General features: G+C 66.6%; 3 protein-coding genes across 3 annotated transcripts in view; 1 reads left to right on the top strand and 2 right to left on the bottom strand.

Annotated features, from left to right (window-relative positions):
* Window positions 1-2671, bottom strand: part of EMIHUDRAFT_451248 (hypothetical protein) — a gene marked incomplete at both ends in the record, with an annotated part of 5446 nt that extends 2775 nt beyond the window's left edge. Inside the window, 3 exons of the mRNA XM_005771241.1 lie at window positions 1817-2007; window positions 2206-2400; window positions 2539-2671. Coding sequence (XP_005771298.1) covers window positions 1817-2007; window positions 2206-2400; window positions 2539-2671 — 519 coding nt within the window. The remainder of the gene's footprint in view (window positions 1-1816; window positions 2008-2205; window positions 2401-2538) is intronic.
* An 861-nt stretch (window positions 2672-3532) lies between these two features.
* Window positions 3533-4724, bottom strand: EMIHUDRAFT_451247 (hypothetical protein; the record flags this gene model as incomplete). Its single annotated transcript, XM_005771240.1, has 4 exons — window positions 3533-3823; window positions 3977-4056; window positions 4139-4263; window positions 4390-4724. Coding segments are annotated over 4 exons (687 nt in total), but the record flags the coding sequence as incomplete, so codon positions are not given.
* Window positions 4725-8201: 3477 nt separating this feature from the next.
* On the top strand, window positions 8202-9363 carry EMIHUDRAFT_436188 (hypothetical protein). The gene is made up of 2 exons (XM_005771239.1): window positions 8202-8909; window positions 9014-9363. Exons 1-2 carry the CDS (start codon window positions 8280-8282, stop codon window positions 9170-9172), a joined length of 789 nt encoding a protein of 262 aa, XP_005771296.1. The 5' UTR covers window positions 8202-8279; the 3' UTR covers window positions 9173-9363.
* Window positions 9364-15983: the final 6620 nt, after the last annotated feature.

The following is a 15983-nucleotide window of genomic DNA, read 5'->3' as shown; positions in this document are numbered from 1 at the left end:
TCTAGGAACGGTCTAGGAACGGCCTCGGCCAGGCATCGCGCCCGCCTGCGCGAGGATCATCAGCGGGTAATCTCGGGTAATCTCGGGTAATCTCGAGTAATCCCGCCTGCGCGACCATCATCAGCGCGGCGGCGGCGAGGGCGAGGGCGGCGCGGCGCGGCGGCGTGGCGGCGGGGCCGAGCTCGAGGGCGGCGCCGAGGCCGAGCAGCTGCAGCGCCGACCGGAGCCGGATCCAACGCCCCGCCGGAATCAGCACGGCCGGCAGGGAGAGCCTGTGTCGCGCATACGCCCGCAGATGAGGGCGGGGAGACGGCACTGTGCAGGGCACTCGGAGCAGCGCGTGAGCACGAGGGGGGTACGAGTGCAGTGAGGACAGCGGAATACGGCCGCGTGCAGCGGAGTGCAGCGGAGTGCGTGTCCTCTCGAGCGCTAGTCGGGATTCAAGAGTCTGTGCTCCGGTCCTAGCAAGGAGAGCCTGTGTCACCAGAGTCGGGGGAGGAGAGGGAGGAGGTGGGAGCGCAGCCACCACAGCTCAGGTCAGGTGGAGGACAGTGCCGGACTTTGCAATCTAGAGGTGTGTGTTGGTGCAGCCGCCGAGGGCGGTGGCGGCGAGGGCGGTGGCGGCGAGGGCGGTGGCGGCGAGGGCGGTGGCGGCGAGGGCGGTGGCGGCGAGGGCGGTGGCGGCGAAGGCGGTGGCGGCGAAGGCGGTGGCGGCGAGGGTGGTGGCGGCGAGGGTGGTGGCGGCGAGGGCGGTGGCGGCGAAGGCGGTGGCGGCGAGGGCGGTGGCGGCGAGGGCGGTGGCGGCGAGGGCGGTGGCGGCGAGGGCGGTGGCGGCGAGGGCGGTGGCGGCGAGGGCGGTGGCGGCGAGGGCGGTGGCGGCGAGGGCGGTGGCGGCGAGGGCGGTGGCGGCGAGGGCGGTGGCGGCGAGGGCGGTGGCGGCGAGGGCGGTGGCGGCGAGGGCGGTGGCGGCGAGGGCGGTGGCGGCGAGGGCGGTGGCGGCGAGGGCGGTGGCGGCGAGGGCGGTGGCGGCGAGGGCGGTGGCGGCGAGGGCGGTGGCGGCGAGGGCGGTGGCGGCGAGGGCGGTGGCGGCGAGGGTGGTGGCGGCGAGGGCGGTGGCGGCGAGGGCGGTGGCGGCGAGGGCGGTGGCGGCGAGGGCGGTGGCGGCGAGGGCGGTGGCGGCGAGGGCGGTGGTGGCGAGGGCGGTGGCGGCGAGGGCGGTGGCGGCGAGGGCGGTGGCGGCGAGGGCGGTGGCGGCGAGGGCGGTGGCAGCGAGGGCGGTGGCGGCGAGGGCGGTGGCGGCGAGGGTGGAGGCGGCGAGGGTGGAGGTGAGGGCGGTGGCGGCGAGGGTGGAGGTGAGGGCGGCGGTGGTGAGAGCGGAGAAGGAGAGGGTGGAGGCGGCGAGGGCGGTGGCGGCGAGGGTGGAGGTGAGGGGGGCGGTGGTGAGAGCGGAGAAGGAGAGGGTGGTGGCGGCGAGGGCGGCGCGGCGGTGACGACGGTGGCGGGGGCGAGGGAAGGCAGCGCCGCGGCCGTGTGCTCAGGCCCTCGCGAGAGTACATTCGGTGCGAGTGGCAGCGGGACGCAGTGGAGAGCAGCGGGAGATGCAGCCGAGGAGTCGTGCCTCCCTCTCGAGTGCTGGCCGGCGCATGGCCGGGTCTGTCTCAAGCTTCTAGGCGGAATACACTAGGCGGCCTCCGGTGGTGCGCCGAAGTGTGTGTGCTAGAGTGCGCCAGTCCACGCCCTCGTCGTGCCAGTGCGCTGTGAGAGAGAGGGTTGGCTTCTAAGAGTCTCTAGGCTGCGCGCGCCAGGCGCAGGCGACGCACTGCAGCGCGCCAAAGAGCAGCGCGAGGGCAGCGCCCCCGCAGAAGGCGGCGGCGCGGCAGAGAGCGGCAGCGAGCGCGCGTGCGAGGGACGCGTCCTCGCGGCTTGTCTCGTCCACCGCGGCCGCATCGCCCTCCTCCTCGACGCCGCCCTCGCCTGCGGCCCCCGGCGCGAGCGAGAGGCGCAGCGCTTGCGCGCGGAGAGGCAGCGAGATGCCGTCGTAGAGCCAGCCCAGGCCAAGGTAGTTGAGGGTGAGGCAGGCGCGGAGCGCCGCGCGCGGCCGGCCGAGGTACACGTGGTGGAGGCCTGCCGCCCGCGGCCACCGTGAGAGGCGTTCTGTGTGTTCTTTCGCCGAGGAGAGGAGCGGAGAGGGTGCGGAGTGCGCACCGAGGAGGCCGAAGAAGAACCACAGCGTGTACGCCTTGAGAGCGAGGAGGGCACCACCCGCCGTATCCATAACACCGCCCTTCGTCCACCAGGAGCGCACGGTTGCCGAAATGGCTCCGACATTTGCGGCGGCCGAGCTGCCCGATAGTCGGAGTGCGCTTGTGAGGCCGGAATTTATGACCTTTGCGACGTGTGCTGCGAGGCGCAGGCCGGCAAAGCTGTGAGTGCTGCTGGGCTGTCGACGCGTCTTGATCGATGGAGGAGGAACACGGCTGACGGAGAGATGAAGCTGCTCTCGGGAGTGTGCAGCAGAGGGGGTTCGGACGAACGCACCCATCTCCGCGAGAGCGCGCCCGTCGACCGCGAGCAGCGTGGGCTGTCTCCGCACGCCGCGCCCTGGGGATTGGTCCGGTGCGCCGTCGGCAAGCAGAGCGACAAGTAGCAGCGCCCGCAGCGCCACCCTCATTGGTTCAGCCAGAATTTCAAGTATGGTCCGACACGCCGGCTGGCGGCGCCCGCTCCAAGCCGCGAAATCTGAGGTCGCCCCGCCCGCCTGCGCCCCCGCGACGGCCCCGCAGCGGCCGGGCCGGCTGCCTTGGTGGGCGGGGCACCTCCCGCTGCCGCGTCGCGGCCGCGGACGCGCTCGGAAGCACACCGCGGGCCTCTGCCGCGCGCCTCGAAAGCGTCGCCGCTCTCGACGCACGGAAGAGCCGGTCCCATGCGTCGGTCCGAGCGTCACGCACCCCCGTGCTCGGTCGCAGGCACCTACTCGACGGTCGACGAGCTCGCCGGCATGTCGCCCGCGCGATACGCCACTCCTGATCCCGATGACGACGGCTACGACGAGGACGTGCCCGCCGACCCCCCACCCCCTGCCGCCGACGACGATGCCGCGCCGGCCGACGAGCCTGTGGTCGGCGACGCCGACGGCGGCGGCGGCGGCAGCATGGGCAAGGCGCGGCGCTGGGCCAAGGTCTTGCCCGACCCATCGTGCTGCCCCGCGCTCCCGCTGCTTCTGCTCGCGCTCATCGGCACGGTCGCCTCCGTGTTTGTTCTCGCGTCCGTTCGCGGCGCTGCTGCAGTGTGGACCAGCCACTCCATTGACGCTGCTGCTGGCGCCTCGACCCGAGGCGCAGTCAAGGACAGGAGCAGCGGCGAGAGGCAGCGAAGCAGTGGCACGGACGCAGCGAGCGCGCAGAGGCAGAGCACGAGTAGTCGAGCAGGAGAGGCGGCCGCACGTGCGAGCACGAGCACTGGTGTGCGGGACCACGTTGGTCGCATGTCGAGCTCACCTCGCCTCGGGCCTTCGGCTCGGACACAGTTTTGTAGAGAAACGCGAAAAACGGGCCGGGTACCAAGTACCCCTTCAACCCCTGTCCCATTCGCCTCTCTGATATGCCAGGACAAGACGGGTACGGAGCCCGCACTCGAAGGGGCTACTAGCCTCTCTCGACTGAGGCTTTTCTTTTGACTACGCCGCCCTCCCCCCCCCACCACACACACACGTACACGTAGAGCTAACAGCTAAGAGCCTGGCGTCGGTGCTAAGCTGTGGCTCACGCGACACTGCCCCCGGACGTGTGAGGCGCAAGCGGATGTTGAGGGCGATGTTTGCAACCTAACGGAGGCGAGTGCAGCGGTGCGCTGTGCCGGCGCCGGTGCTGATGTGACTACTCCAAGAGACCGTGTCGATTGAAGACTACTCATGACAGAGTGAGAGAGTGTATGTGCGGGTGGACGTGGGCGAGAGGCGTGATGTGGGATGGCGCACCGGTCGCGGTGGTGCGGATGAGTGAGCCGCCGCGCAGCCGTGAGGTGCTCGATGAGTGAGCCGCCGGGACAGAGCCGCACCTGCGCAGGCAGCAAAGGTGGGCGGCGTGAGCGCGCGCGGTGCCGCGCTCCACGGTGTGCGAGAGTGCCGGGCCGGGCGTGCCCCCATCAGCGATGGAAGCTCCAAGCCGGCACAGAAGCTCCGACACGGGCGTCTGCTGGTTGCGCGTGTCGACGAGCGGGCCCGAGCGAGGCCGCAGAGGAGGAAGAACGTCGGTCGTGCGAGCGCTGAGGACAAACGGACGGCTGAGTGAGGGACGGCAGTCATACCGGCAATAGTCGGTGTGCGGCGGCGGTCGCTCGGGGGCGGAGGCCGGCGGCAGGGAGAGAATCGGGCGAGAGCACGGAGCACGCCTGCCGTCGAGTGAGAGCAGACATCTACAGAGAGCACGTGCGGCCGCGCCGGGCCACCGAGAGGCGCACCTGGCGCAACTCGAGCGTAAGTGACCGTGGCGGCAGCCGCTCAGCGCTCGAGGCGACCATCCGGCCGCCGGGCGTGCCTCTGGCGCCGACTCGGCGCCGTCGGCGACCCCGCGCGGGCCAGAGTCATGTCGAGCCGGGGCTGAGCCGGCGGTGGCGGACGCTTGGATGCACGCTCCGGGGGGCTGCCGGGTCGGATCGGCCTTTCGGGCGCCGCCGCAGCGCCGCGGAGGCACTGTTCTGGTGAGAACACGCGCCACTGAGGCCGACTGAAGTTGCACGCCCAGGCCAGCCGGCTGGTCGGTCCAATTGTAGCCTCCCCTTCCGCACTCTTCACACAGGGGCTCTCACAGCAGACTGGTTCACGGGGCCGACTACAGTGTACAGCGGGGAGGAGTGAATTGTAGCCTAAATCTGCCTGGTTGGGGGGGTTGAGGAGATGACGATCCCGGCGTGAGCACGACTAACTGTGACGGATCCGCTCCTGACAGTCGCACGCGCCGCACTGCGGCGCGTGCGACTGTCTTTGTTTGAAGTTAAAAGTCGAATCAGAGCGGCGTCGGCGTTAAGAACCGTTTTCCTCCCACGGACCGCTCGTCCGGCACCGCTCCGGGACGCACGCCGGCGAAGCACCATCAAGCTGCTGTACGGCCCCGGCATCGCCTTCCCAGGCTTAGCTAGACTGAGAGATATTGTGCATACGGTCTGTCTCTACAATATATACACTGACACTGAACCTCCCAGAGCTCGTCCCGGTCCGCCACGGCCATCCTTGGCCTCCGGCGGGCCCCCGGCCGCGGCGCGGTGCGGCGGCGTCACAAATCCGACCACAGAGCACCGGGACGCGGTCGGGCGATCTGAGGCCCAAGTAGGCGTATGCATTGCCCATCCAGGGCTATCACCTGGACCTATCAACAGGCGCCTGCGGCGCCGTGCTCAGGAGCTGCTGCTCCAACCTGTTCACACTTTCGTACGGTACAGTAAAGTGGAAGGGGGGGTAGGGGAGAAGTACTCTTGAGGGAAACATTGGACCGTCAGGCCCCGGGGAGGGGGACTGGCCAGCCCGACTAACACAACCTTCAGGAACACCATTTTGCGGTCCTGAGCGGCCGTCTTGGAGCAGAAGCTTCCCTGCCTCCTTAGCCATGTTGCGGTGCCCTCGCGCCATCTGGTCCACGCACTGCTCGCAAGTAAAGCGTCTTCACAGGTCGGCAGATACGCCTCACCTTCAAAAGGGTGGCTGCCTACCCCAAAGCCCAGCCCGGGGCGTCGATTTCTCTTGACGATTTCACTTTAAAACGCTGGTGCAGATGGGGTTTTCTCTATAGAAGTCGGAGCCTTGCGTCCAAGGAGAGGCAGCGTGCGGCTCCGTGGACTCGGCCATCACCCGCGGGTGAGAGGGCGAGAGGAAGCACTCCCGCCCTCTGAGGCGGCCGTCCGAGTCGGAGAGGCAAACACACAACCATCCTCGCGGGCGTGGGCGGCCTTATGGGCCCGCTATGCTAACCCTAAGTCGGCCCTTCCTCGGGTCGGCTTCGGAGGCCCCGCAGCCCTAGCCGGAGCTAAGGGCCCCGGCTTTTTCGGCGCTAACCCTAGGGGAAATCGCTCCGGAAGAGGATTCCCGGCACCATCGGGCGGCGCCACACGGATGGAGGGAGTCGGGTTTGCCATCGGCGGGCCGTGAGGGCGCTGAGAACTCAAGGCTGAGTTTTGGCTCCACTTTCGATGTGGCGGAGTATACCTTGTGTTTCGACTGCACTCCGCGCTGCGAGCCTGTCGTGTCCCTTGTCAGGAGCAGGAGAGCCCCACCTGTGCCCCTGACCGTCCTTCCAAAAGCCTGCTCGTGCAGGTGGGGACCCTGTGATCCTCCCCCATCCCTCGTTTGGCTTCGCTGTTTTCTTTCTTTCAATCAGTGGTACGCGCGGCGCGGGCTGCAGGTGGGAGACTTGCTCTATGACGCGCAGGCGCGGCGCGGCTGAGGAGGAGGGCGGCAGCAGAAGGCGGGGGCGGAAGGCGGCGGAGGAGGCGACGGAGAGAAGGCCGTGGTTTAGGAGTAGGGGGGGCGGGGGATGTGGGATGGACACACGCAATTCGAGGCCTTTCGCTTTCCTCCTGCATGCGTGAGTCTCGAGTCCGAGGGAGACGCTGAGAGAGAGTTGACGCGGCTGGAGAGACGCGTGTGCCGGCTGCCGCGTGTGTGCGCGCTCTCTTTCTCTCCTGCTGTGAGACGCACGGACGCACCGTGCCATGTGTCGCGACACGCATGTGAGGCATGCTGATGAGTGATGACTTGATGTCATCACTAGCCGAGCCGACGCGTTGCGCGTCGCACGCGACGCCGCTGGCGCCGAGCGAGCGCTTGGCCAAGCCTCGCAGCCGCTGCAGGTCAAGGGTGCCGTCGCGGGCGTCTCCGAGCAGCTTGGCGAGCTCCTCGTCCGACACGGTGAAGTCCGCGCCAAGCGGGAATTGGCTCGTAATGGCCTCCTCGATCTCCAGTCGGAAGTCGCGGCGCGCCTGGTGGATGTACGAGGGGATCGCTATCGAGATAGCTGCAGAACTGCCAGAGGTGCTCACCCAGGTTTCGGAAGTCCGCCTTGATGCGGTCAGTTCCCCCCCAGGTTTGACCGCGCAGCTCGCAAGACTCGTCGAGCACTCGCAGCCTTTCTGCGCCTCCGACTCTGGTCTGCAAGCTATGCGGGAAGAGCAGTTTATCCGCAATATATCGACGAGTTCGAGAGAGCCACAGGCTTTCGCTCGGGAGGGAATGAGTGCATCGCGAAGGACTTCAGGTTACACCTGAAAATCTGACGGTTCTCGCTCCCCATCGAGCTCTTCTCTTGCCGCACGGCTCTTCTGTGTGCCGGCACAGAGCTCCGTGCAAGCCTTCCAGCGTGATAGGAACGAGTGTATCGCTTCGACGGATCGACCGTGCTTGTTATCAAGACCGATGTGACGCACAAAGTGACACATCAGACCACACACATTCTCCCACCCGCCGGGACGCAAAACGCTCTCGACGAGAGCCAGAAGAAGGCGTCCACACAGCAAGCCGCTCGGTCGATCACGTTGCTCGCTCGATGCCGGCGAGCGCATGGCGCACGCCTTGGACGGTGGCGAAGCCAAAAACACCGATGGTGGCCGTCCGCTGGCGTGAGCGGCGGCGGTCGAGACCTCACCCTTCGCGCCGACGACCCAACCTCACGCGGAACAACCCAACCCGACCCTCAACCAACCCAACCCAACAACCCAACCCAAAAAGCACGATCGATTCTGCACGGAGCTAAGTGCCTCGCCGTCCTCGCCGGAGTCGCTTAGGCGGCTCCAGTGGTGTACCTGTGTTAGTGCCAGTGCGCGCCAGTCCCGTGCCCAAGTCGAAGGATTGTGACTTTGTGAGCAGCACTCCTCGCAATCGTAGCATCTCTGTACGATTGCTAGCACCTACGCTGCCAATCCTACATCTTCTAGGACTAAGATCACCGCTCCCAAGGTTGTGTTGCATGTCACTGTCATCACTGTGCGATTTCGGGGCCCGGGGTTGTGCGCCGGGGTTGGTTGTGCGTTTACGTGAACAAGTCTGAGCTCACTAGCTAGAGCTCACACTAGAGGCCGTCATCGCATTCGCCTTCCTGGGACCCAGCGCTGACTTCTGACTGTCGTTGCTGTCTCTCCCCCTTCTCGACTGTCTGTGCTTGTGCGTCTTGGGGGCGGAGTTGTGCGTTTATGTGAACAAGTCACCCGGCCTCCGGCCCGAGCGGCTCGGTCTACGGAGAGACAAGTCACCGCTCAGTGCTTGTCCGCCGGGGGCCCAGAGCCCGTGTATTTACATGAGCGCGCTCACCGAGGCCGAGGCCGATCGGGCCCTCTTCTATTACAGCTCTTACCTCATGGCTCTCGGGCATCAGGCCGGGCTGCGCCAGCGCGCGTGCCTGACTGCGGCGCTGATCTTTCGCCGCTTCTACAGCTCGCGCAGCTTGGAGGCTCACGACCCTCTCCTGCTGGCGCCGACCGCTCTGCTGGTCGGGTCAAAGGTGGAGGAGTGCCAGGCGGCCGCTTCTGCGTTAGAACGCGCCATGCCGAAGCTGAGGAAGGACCTCGGCGACGAGACCAATCCGTACAGCGCTCAGGACATGGAGGCGTGCGAGCAGGTCCTCTTCGAGGCGGTGATGTTTGAACCCGAGGCGCCCGTGTCGTGCGACCCGCACGCTGCGATCGCGCGCCACCTCGCGCTCGCCATGGGCGAGGGCGACGGCGCTGCCGGTGGCAGCTGCGAGGGCAGCGCAAACGTCGAGCTCACCGCGACAGCGTGCTACCTTGCCAACGACATCTGCAAGACGGCATTGCCGCTCAGCGTCGCCGACGACGCCATTGGGCTGGCGTGCGTCGCGCTTGCCTGTCGAATGCTCCGTCGGCCGCTGCCGCCGCCGCTCGAGTGCCCCGGCGCCCTTCTCGAGCAGGTGAACGACATGTTGGCACCCCCCCGCTCACCTCTGCACTCTGTCCCTCGAGCTCCATCCCCTGAGCTCTCGTCCTGCTCTCGCCCCCCCTGCCCGCCGGCCAGGTGGCGGGCGCGTTCACGCAGGTGTACCGTGCGGTGGCGGACGAGTCTGGGCTGCAGTTCGGGAAGTCGTGCCTCGGTCTGCACCAGCGAGTCGGCGCCAGCCACCGGGCCGCGCGGACGCGCGCGCGCCCTGCTGGCCAGCGCGCGAGGGCGCGATGATGTCAGTTTTGTCGGCTGGCTGGCTGGCCATTCCAGGTGGGTGAATTGTTTGGTCGCGTCCGTGCGGGTGGGCCGGGCGCGTGGGCTGCCGCCACACGCGCACGAACGGTGCATGTGCTGGCCGTGGCGCGCTGTCGTCTCAAGTTTCCCGTGCCGGAGTGCACCGTTTCTACACAGAAGTGTACATTGCACACGGCGCGTGCTACGCTGACACGTGACACACCAACATGCGCCGAGTCGCGAGTGGTACACATGTCATGCGCGTGTGCACGGCCCTCGGGCTAGGGTGGCTACTAGGGTTGTCAAACGTTAATTTGGGGCCTAACAGAGTTGCGCTATTGTTGGCTGAAATCCTCAACGTTGTTCATGTCGCAGAAGGTGGTGGAGAATGACCTCCAGACTGACCCGGAGAATCACCTCCACCAGCCCCACCTCAACACCCCTCTATTATCACTCTCTCCCCCCCCACAGTGATGAATAGTCTACCTATATCCCTATATTCCCACACCCCGTGTGGTGGCACGTCTTGCCACTTAGATCACCAACATCAGCACTTTGGGCGCCGAATAGGCGCCCAAATATTGGCTCGTAATAGTCTCCCGACTGCTTCTCGTGGGGCCGCCGCGCCGCGAGACAGTCGACCTCTCTACTGTTGTGACACCACAAACTCGGTGCAACTGGCGCCTTTCCCCCCACCGGTGTGACACCACACCTTCGTACTTTGAATACCTTCTACAAACATGTCAGCCTCGGCTTGAGGATGGCTTTACAACCTCACCAGCGGTCAGCAATACCGCAGAGCCGTGCACGCGGCTCACCACTCACACTTGCTGGGCACCGATCTTCGGGTTCAGATGACCATCCCTCTGCAGAAGGGGGACGAGGGACGCCTCACGAGCCTACGGAGGGCCTCGACCCGTCTTCTTGCTGGTCAGACCACTCCAATCCCCACGACACCACGTTGGGCAGGCTTGGTGGCAACACCGAGCCCAAGGGCGGCATCGATGCACTAACGACTGGAGATATATCGAGATTGGGCGTCTCCAAGAACCTTATGACGCGAAAGGGTTAATGTTGCTGGCGCAAAATATTTTTCAACCCCTCGCACTCTCGCACAACGAGCACAGTGCGCGCCCAGTGTTGTGCAAAAAAAGAACATAGCGAGAAAAAGAAGCGGTTTAAAAACAAGAACCGAAAGAACAAGGAAAAGAATTCAAGAACGGCGCAAAATAAAGAGCTAGATTGCAGTCGGCAACCGCACGCCCAGGGCCTTGGAGCGAGAAGAAGAGCAGCAGAAAGAAAGAAAGAAAGAACACAGACAACCCCAGGGAGGGGTGGGAGGACGGCACGCCGCCACCACAGGGATTTTAAAGAGAAAAGAATTAGCTGGTCCAGACCCAGCTCGAGAGAGACAACTTGACCGACGTGACACAAGTGCGGCTTGCGACATGCGCGTGTTCTTCCGCGCTCTCACCAGCCGCCGCGTGCTGCAGCGCAACGCGGCCGACTTTGCGCACATCCTGAGCCAGCGCACCGTCGCCGCATCGGCGTATGCAGGGCTGCTGCTGGCCAACCGCAGCAGCCCGTTGCGTGGCGCGGTGTTGCAGACGCTTGCCCGGTGCTGCGATGAGGGACGGCATCCACAGGCTGCCTTCTCCGATGCGGAGCCAGGCAAGTGTGCCGACGGAAGCTGGCGCTCGCAGAGCAACGCCGAGTACGACTGGATGCGAGACGGCCTGCGAGTGGAGTGCAAGAGCGCGCAGCTGTCGTGGGACAAGGACAATCGGCGCTGGATGCTGAGCTTCAATAATGTCAAGTTGCCGCACGAGGGCGCCGCCGCGGCCTTTAACGAGCTGCAGCTGGCTGCATACACGCCGCGGGGAGTGTACATCTACCGGCACGACCTGAAGCTCGGCGTGAGCACGAGTGGCAAGGCGACCGAGGTGACGGGGCATCAGATCGCGATCGTCGGCCCTCGCGGCAAGGAGTGCTGGGAGGAGGCGCTCGATGCGATCCTGGCCAAGCTCGACGCGAGCGGCTGCGAGCGCCTCGAGTTTGTCTCCACGCATGACTCGCGGCTTGAGGCCGCCTGCGATGCCCATCCGCCCACCCGCACAGAAGCAGCCTTTCAGGGCGTGCTGCTGGCCGCCAGCAAAGCGCGCGGCGGCCACCTGGAGCAGCTGGCGCGCGAGGTGGACGCAATTCGGCACCCACGTGCAGTCTTTGCTGACGCAGAGCCAGGCAAGTGTGCCGACGGAAGCTGGCGCTCGCAGAGCAACGCCGAGTACGACTGGATGCGAGACGGCCTGCGAGTGGAGTGCAAGAGCGCGCAGCTGTCGATGAAGGACAAGCGGCGCTGGATGCTGTGCTTCTCCGATGCGGAGCCAGGCAAGTGTGCCGACGGAAGCTGGCGCTCGCAGAGCAACGCCGAGTACGACTGGATGCGAGACGGCCTGCGAGTGGAGTGCAAGAGCGCGCAGCTGTCGTGGAACAAGGACAATCGGCGCTGGAGGCTGAGCTTCAATAATGTCAAGTTGCCGCACGAGGGCGCCGCCGCGGCCTTTGACGAGCTGCAGCTGGCTGCATACACGCCGCGGGGAGTGTACATCTACCAGCACGACCTGAAGCTCGGCGTGAGCACGAGTGGCAAGGCGACCGAGGTGACGGGGCATCAGATCGCGATCGTCGGCCCTCGCGGCAAGGAGTGCTGGGAGGAGGCGCTCGATGCGATCCTGGCCAAGCTCGACGCGAGCGGCTGCAAGCGGCTCGCCGAAATTGATTTCTGTGATGCGTGACATCGTGGGTTGTTCGGTTGTACAAGCCCGTAAGCACTCTTTTCTCCCAGTAAAGCTAAAAGTACTTCCTCGTGTCGCCGCCACCCTCGCCTCACCCTCCCGCCGCCTAGCCGCTCGCTCGCCGCTCGCTCGCCCGCTCGCGCTCGACCTCGCCTCACCCTCCCACCGCCTAGCCGCTCGCTCGCCGCTCGCTCGCACGCGCGCTCGACCTTCTACCTCCTCGTGATCCGCCTGCCGGCCACCCTCGCCTCACCCCCCCGCCGCCTTCCCTAGCCGCTCGCACTCCGTTCGCCCGCCCGATCGCGCCAGACCTTCTACTTCCTCGTGATCCACCGCCGCCACCCTCGCCTCACCCTCCCGCCGCCTAGCCGCTCGCTCGCCGCTCGCTCGCCCGCTCGCGCTCGACCTCGCCTCACCCTCCCACCGCCTAGCCGCTCGCTCGCCGCTCGCTCGCACGCTCGCGCTCGACCTTCTACCTCCTCGTGATCCGCCTGCCGCCACCCTCGCCTCACCCCCCCGCCGCCTTCCCTAGCCGCTCGCACTCCGTTCGCCCGCCCGATCGCGCCAGACCTTCTACTTCCTCGTGATCCACCGCCGCCACCCTCGCCTCACCCTCCCGCCGCCTAGCCGCTCGCTCGCCGTTCGCTCGCCCGCTCGCGCCAGACCTTCTACCTCCTCGTGATCCGCCCGCCGCCACCCTCGCCTCACCCTCCCGCCGCCAAGCCGCTCGCTCGCCGTCCGCTCGCCCGCCCGCGCCAGACCTTCTACCTCCTCGTGATCCGCCCGCCGCCACCCTCGCCTCGCCCTCCCGCCGCCTAGCCGCTCGCTCGCTCCTATCCGTGCCACCCTATCCGTGATCCTGCCGCCACCGCGCCGTCCTCGCTCCTTCCTGCCGCCGCCCCCTGCTCAGTCGTTTGACCCGCCGCCCAATGCTCCGCCGTTCGCTGCCGTGGTCTGCCGCCGTGCCGCCGCTCCTTACCGTGCCGCTCCTTCCGCGCCTCGCCGCCCTTGCCATTTATTCGCCGTCCCTCCTGCCGTGCGTTACCGCCGTGCCGCCGTACCGCCGCTCCTACAGTGCCGCGCCGCCTCCCACACGCACACACCTTACCTCCTGCTCGACCGAGTTTGCGATGAGAAGTGACCCGAGCCGGAACAACCCCACCTCGCGGACCGGTTCTTTTGGTCCAGCAGCCTCGCTGAGCCAGAACGTCGGCTCGCGAGGTGGGGTGCTAGTATGAGCCCGATACGTCGCAGTGTTCTTGCTCCCAGCGCTTGCGCTTCGGCGGTTAGTGGTGCACTAACCTCCGAGAAACCCTTCGGGTCGCTCCTCATCGCAAACCCTGTCAGCAGAGTCCTCCTACGGCTCTTGAGCACTTGAGCACTTGATAGGGCCGATTCCGCATGGTACGGGACCCCTCGATCGTCTCGCCCTCCCTCACTGGTGTGTTCATTGGGGGGGGTCATAACAAACACGGTGCAGGATCGAGGTGCACGCTGCCGAAGCAGTGTCGTCCCCCCTCTCCCCGACGGCGATGGCGGTGTGACCGATCGAGCTACAAGAGGAGCTTGTTCAGCAGGATCCGGGTTAAACTGGCGCACTACCTCACTGGGCCTGAGACCGCCGTACGCTTCCCGTCACCGTCTCGGATTTGTGTGGAGTCGAACCACTCCGGGATGGGCAAGCCCATCGATTGTCATTGATCCATCTGGTTAATTGTCAAAATTCCTGTTGTGCAAGAGGGGAGGGGGCTCTGACGGAGTGTGTGGTGGGAGAGGGCAGGGAATGAGCGCAGGGGAGGGGGGGGGGGGGGGGCCTCAGCCGTGCAAAAAGCATCAATTAATAATAGTAGTGAAGAAATATTGCTCGGCCGTCCATGAAGTCCGTCTCGATCTATAGGAGACGGGTCAACCCCGTGAGGTCCAGATCAGGTTCACATTGTCGTAGCCGGAGGGGATGTTGACCTTTAGCTCTTGGGGCCACCTTTCCGCTTTGGTTTTTTTCCCACTGACCACTCGGGCAACTTTTACCAAATGCAAAAGTTGCACCTTACCATTCGAGCAAATTCGATTGCATTTTACCACTCGGGCAAACTCGATGAAACGGGCGGACGGAAAACGCGTTTGCCGCAGCTCGCCCGAGAGCTATGCATGAAGCGGCCGGCGCGCCACCGCAGCTCACCGATGGAGCTTGCGGAGCGGAGCACACCCTCTACGGGAATGTACGTAAGAGCTACATACACTGCGATCGCCGTGCAAAGCTCGCTTCCGAGCTCTCACGCCGCGCGTAGGGCCCCTAGGGGCCTAGAGAACACAACCCCCTCTCCCTTTTGTCCCAGTAAGCTAAAAGTACGTACATAAGCGGCGAAGAAGAGGACGGACACCGGTGATGACAAAACAGAAACTGTGGAGCTGGTCAGACCCGGAGCAGGTCAGACCCGGAGTCTGGGGAGCCGGAGCAGACGGCATCGGCCGCCGAGGGAACGTTGGGAAGAGGCACGAGGAGCCGCCGCGACCGACTATGGAGGACACGAGAGAGCGAGCTCGCTTCGCTTCCAGCCGGGGCCCGGACAAGATCTCGCCTCTGAGAGAGAGTGCCTCGCTGCCGTCGCGTGAGAGGTGGCAGCGGGCGACGCCTGGGCATCCCCTGAGAACGACAAGTGCCTGCTCACAGGCAGCGGGGAAGGCGGAAGCACTCCACACGACACCGTCGACACGACAGATCAGTGTGTGGCGGCCTCACAGGCGCCCCAATAGTGGTGCCGGTGTTTCGCGCGACTGAGGGAAGCGCGGGCGGCGGGAAGAAGGAGAACGGCGGCGGCGGCGAGGCGTAAAACGGGGGCGGTGGTGAAGTGGGGGCGACGGCGGCGGCGGAGTGAACGGCGGCGCGCGCACGGATGGCGACGAAATCGACGGCGGGAAGGGGCGGGGCTGCATGGCGGCGAAGGGCGCGCGCTCATCTGTCGTGCTTTCGCATTGGCACTCCACATCCTCCTCGACCTGCGCGCGCGGGAACGGCCCGGCAGGGGTCATGTCGCGCGCACCGGGCGGCGCCGTGCTCGCAGCAGCCGGGATCGCGGCAGAGTATGGTGGAGAGCTCTACCCGCGCACCTGCCCAGCGAGGAGCTCGACGCCGCTCCTGGCAGGCGAGGCAGGGATCTCGCACGATGTCGTGGGCGACGCCCGTCCGCAGCTGACACGTCGTGGTGACGATGATGGCGAGGAGCATCACGGTGAAGAGGAGCGTCCCGGCGCTGCTTGGGCTCGCTCGAGTTTCCGGTCTGGGCGCGGCACGGCTCTGCAAGGGGCCCCTCCAATCTCCTGCCCCACCGCTGTAGCAGGTAGACTGCAAGAATACTGTCCCGTTTTGCTGTTCACAGCTAGGGAGGGCCTCTGCGGCAAAGTCAAATCACCCCCACCTACCACCTCCCACAGGCAAACCTTCGGCTCCCGCTCAGAGGCTCGCCGCGCCCGTGCGGCGCGCCGAGGCGGCGCCGAGGCCGGCGCCTTGCACCCGGCCCGCGGCCGGCACCGCCTCGCCCCACAACTGACCGCCCTGCGGCCCCTGCGCAGGCGTACCACAGGCGTCGCTCAAAAAGCGACGCCGGGTGTGGGCTGCTCCCTTGACCCGTCACCCGCCGCGCCCTCGCCCGGCCGCCTCACCGCTCACGGAGCGCTCGGCGGCTCGCCGCCGCCGCCGCGCGTCCCGCGCCGCCACGCATGCCCCTTGCCCTGACGCGCGCGCTCTGCAGCGGCAGAGCGCGCGTCTGTCGCAGACGGAGCAGCGACCGCGCCAGCGGTCGCTGCTCCGCCCCCCCGTCGCGCGCGCCGCGCGCGCGCCGACGCCGCCGCCGCCGCCGCCGCCGCCGCCGCCGCCGCCGCCGCCGCCGCCGCCGCCGCCGCCGCCGCCTTCCTGGGGGCTTTCGCAACGTAGGACGAGGGTCGGCTGATACGGTGCAGAAACCCACCTCCCGGCGGGGCATTTTTTTAGAACCGAGGGGTTAGTCCCGCACGGGTCA

Source organism: Emiliania huxleyi (genome assembly GCF_000372725.1).
Source record: "Emiliania huxleyi CCMP1516 unplaced genomic scaffold EMIHUscaffold_39, whole genome shotgun sequence".
NCBI classification, from domain to species: Eukaryota; Haptophyta; order Isochrysidales; family Noelaerhabdaceae; genus Emiliania; species Emiliania huxleyi.
Note: the sequence above shows the minus strand (reverse complement) of the source record. Positions and strands in the feature narration are given on the sequence as shown.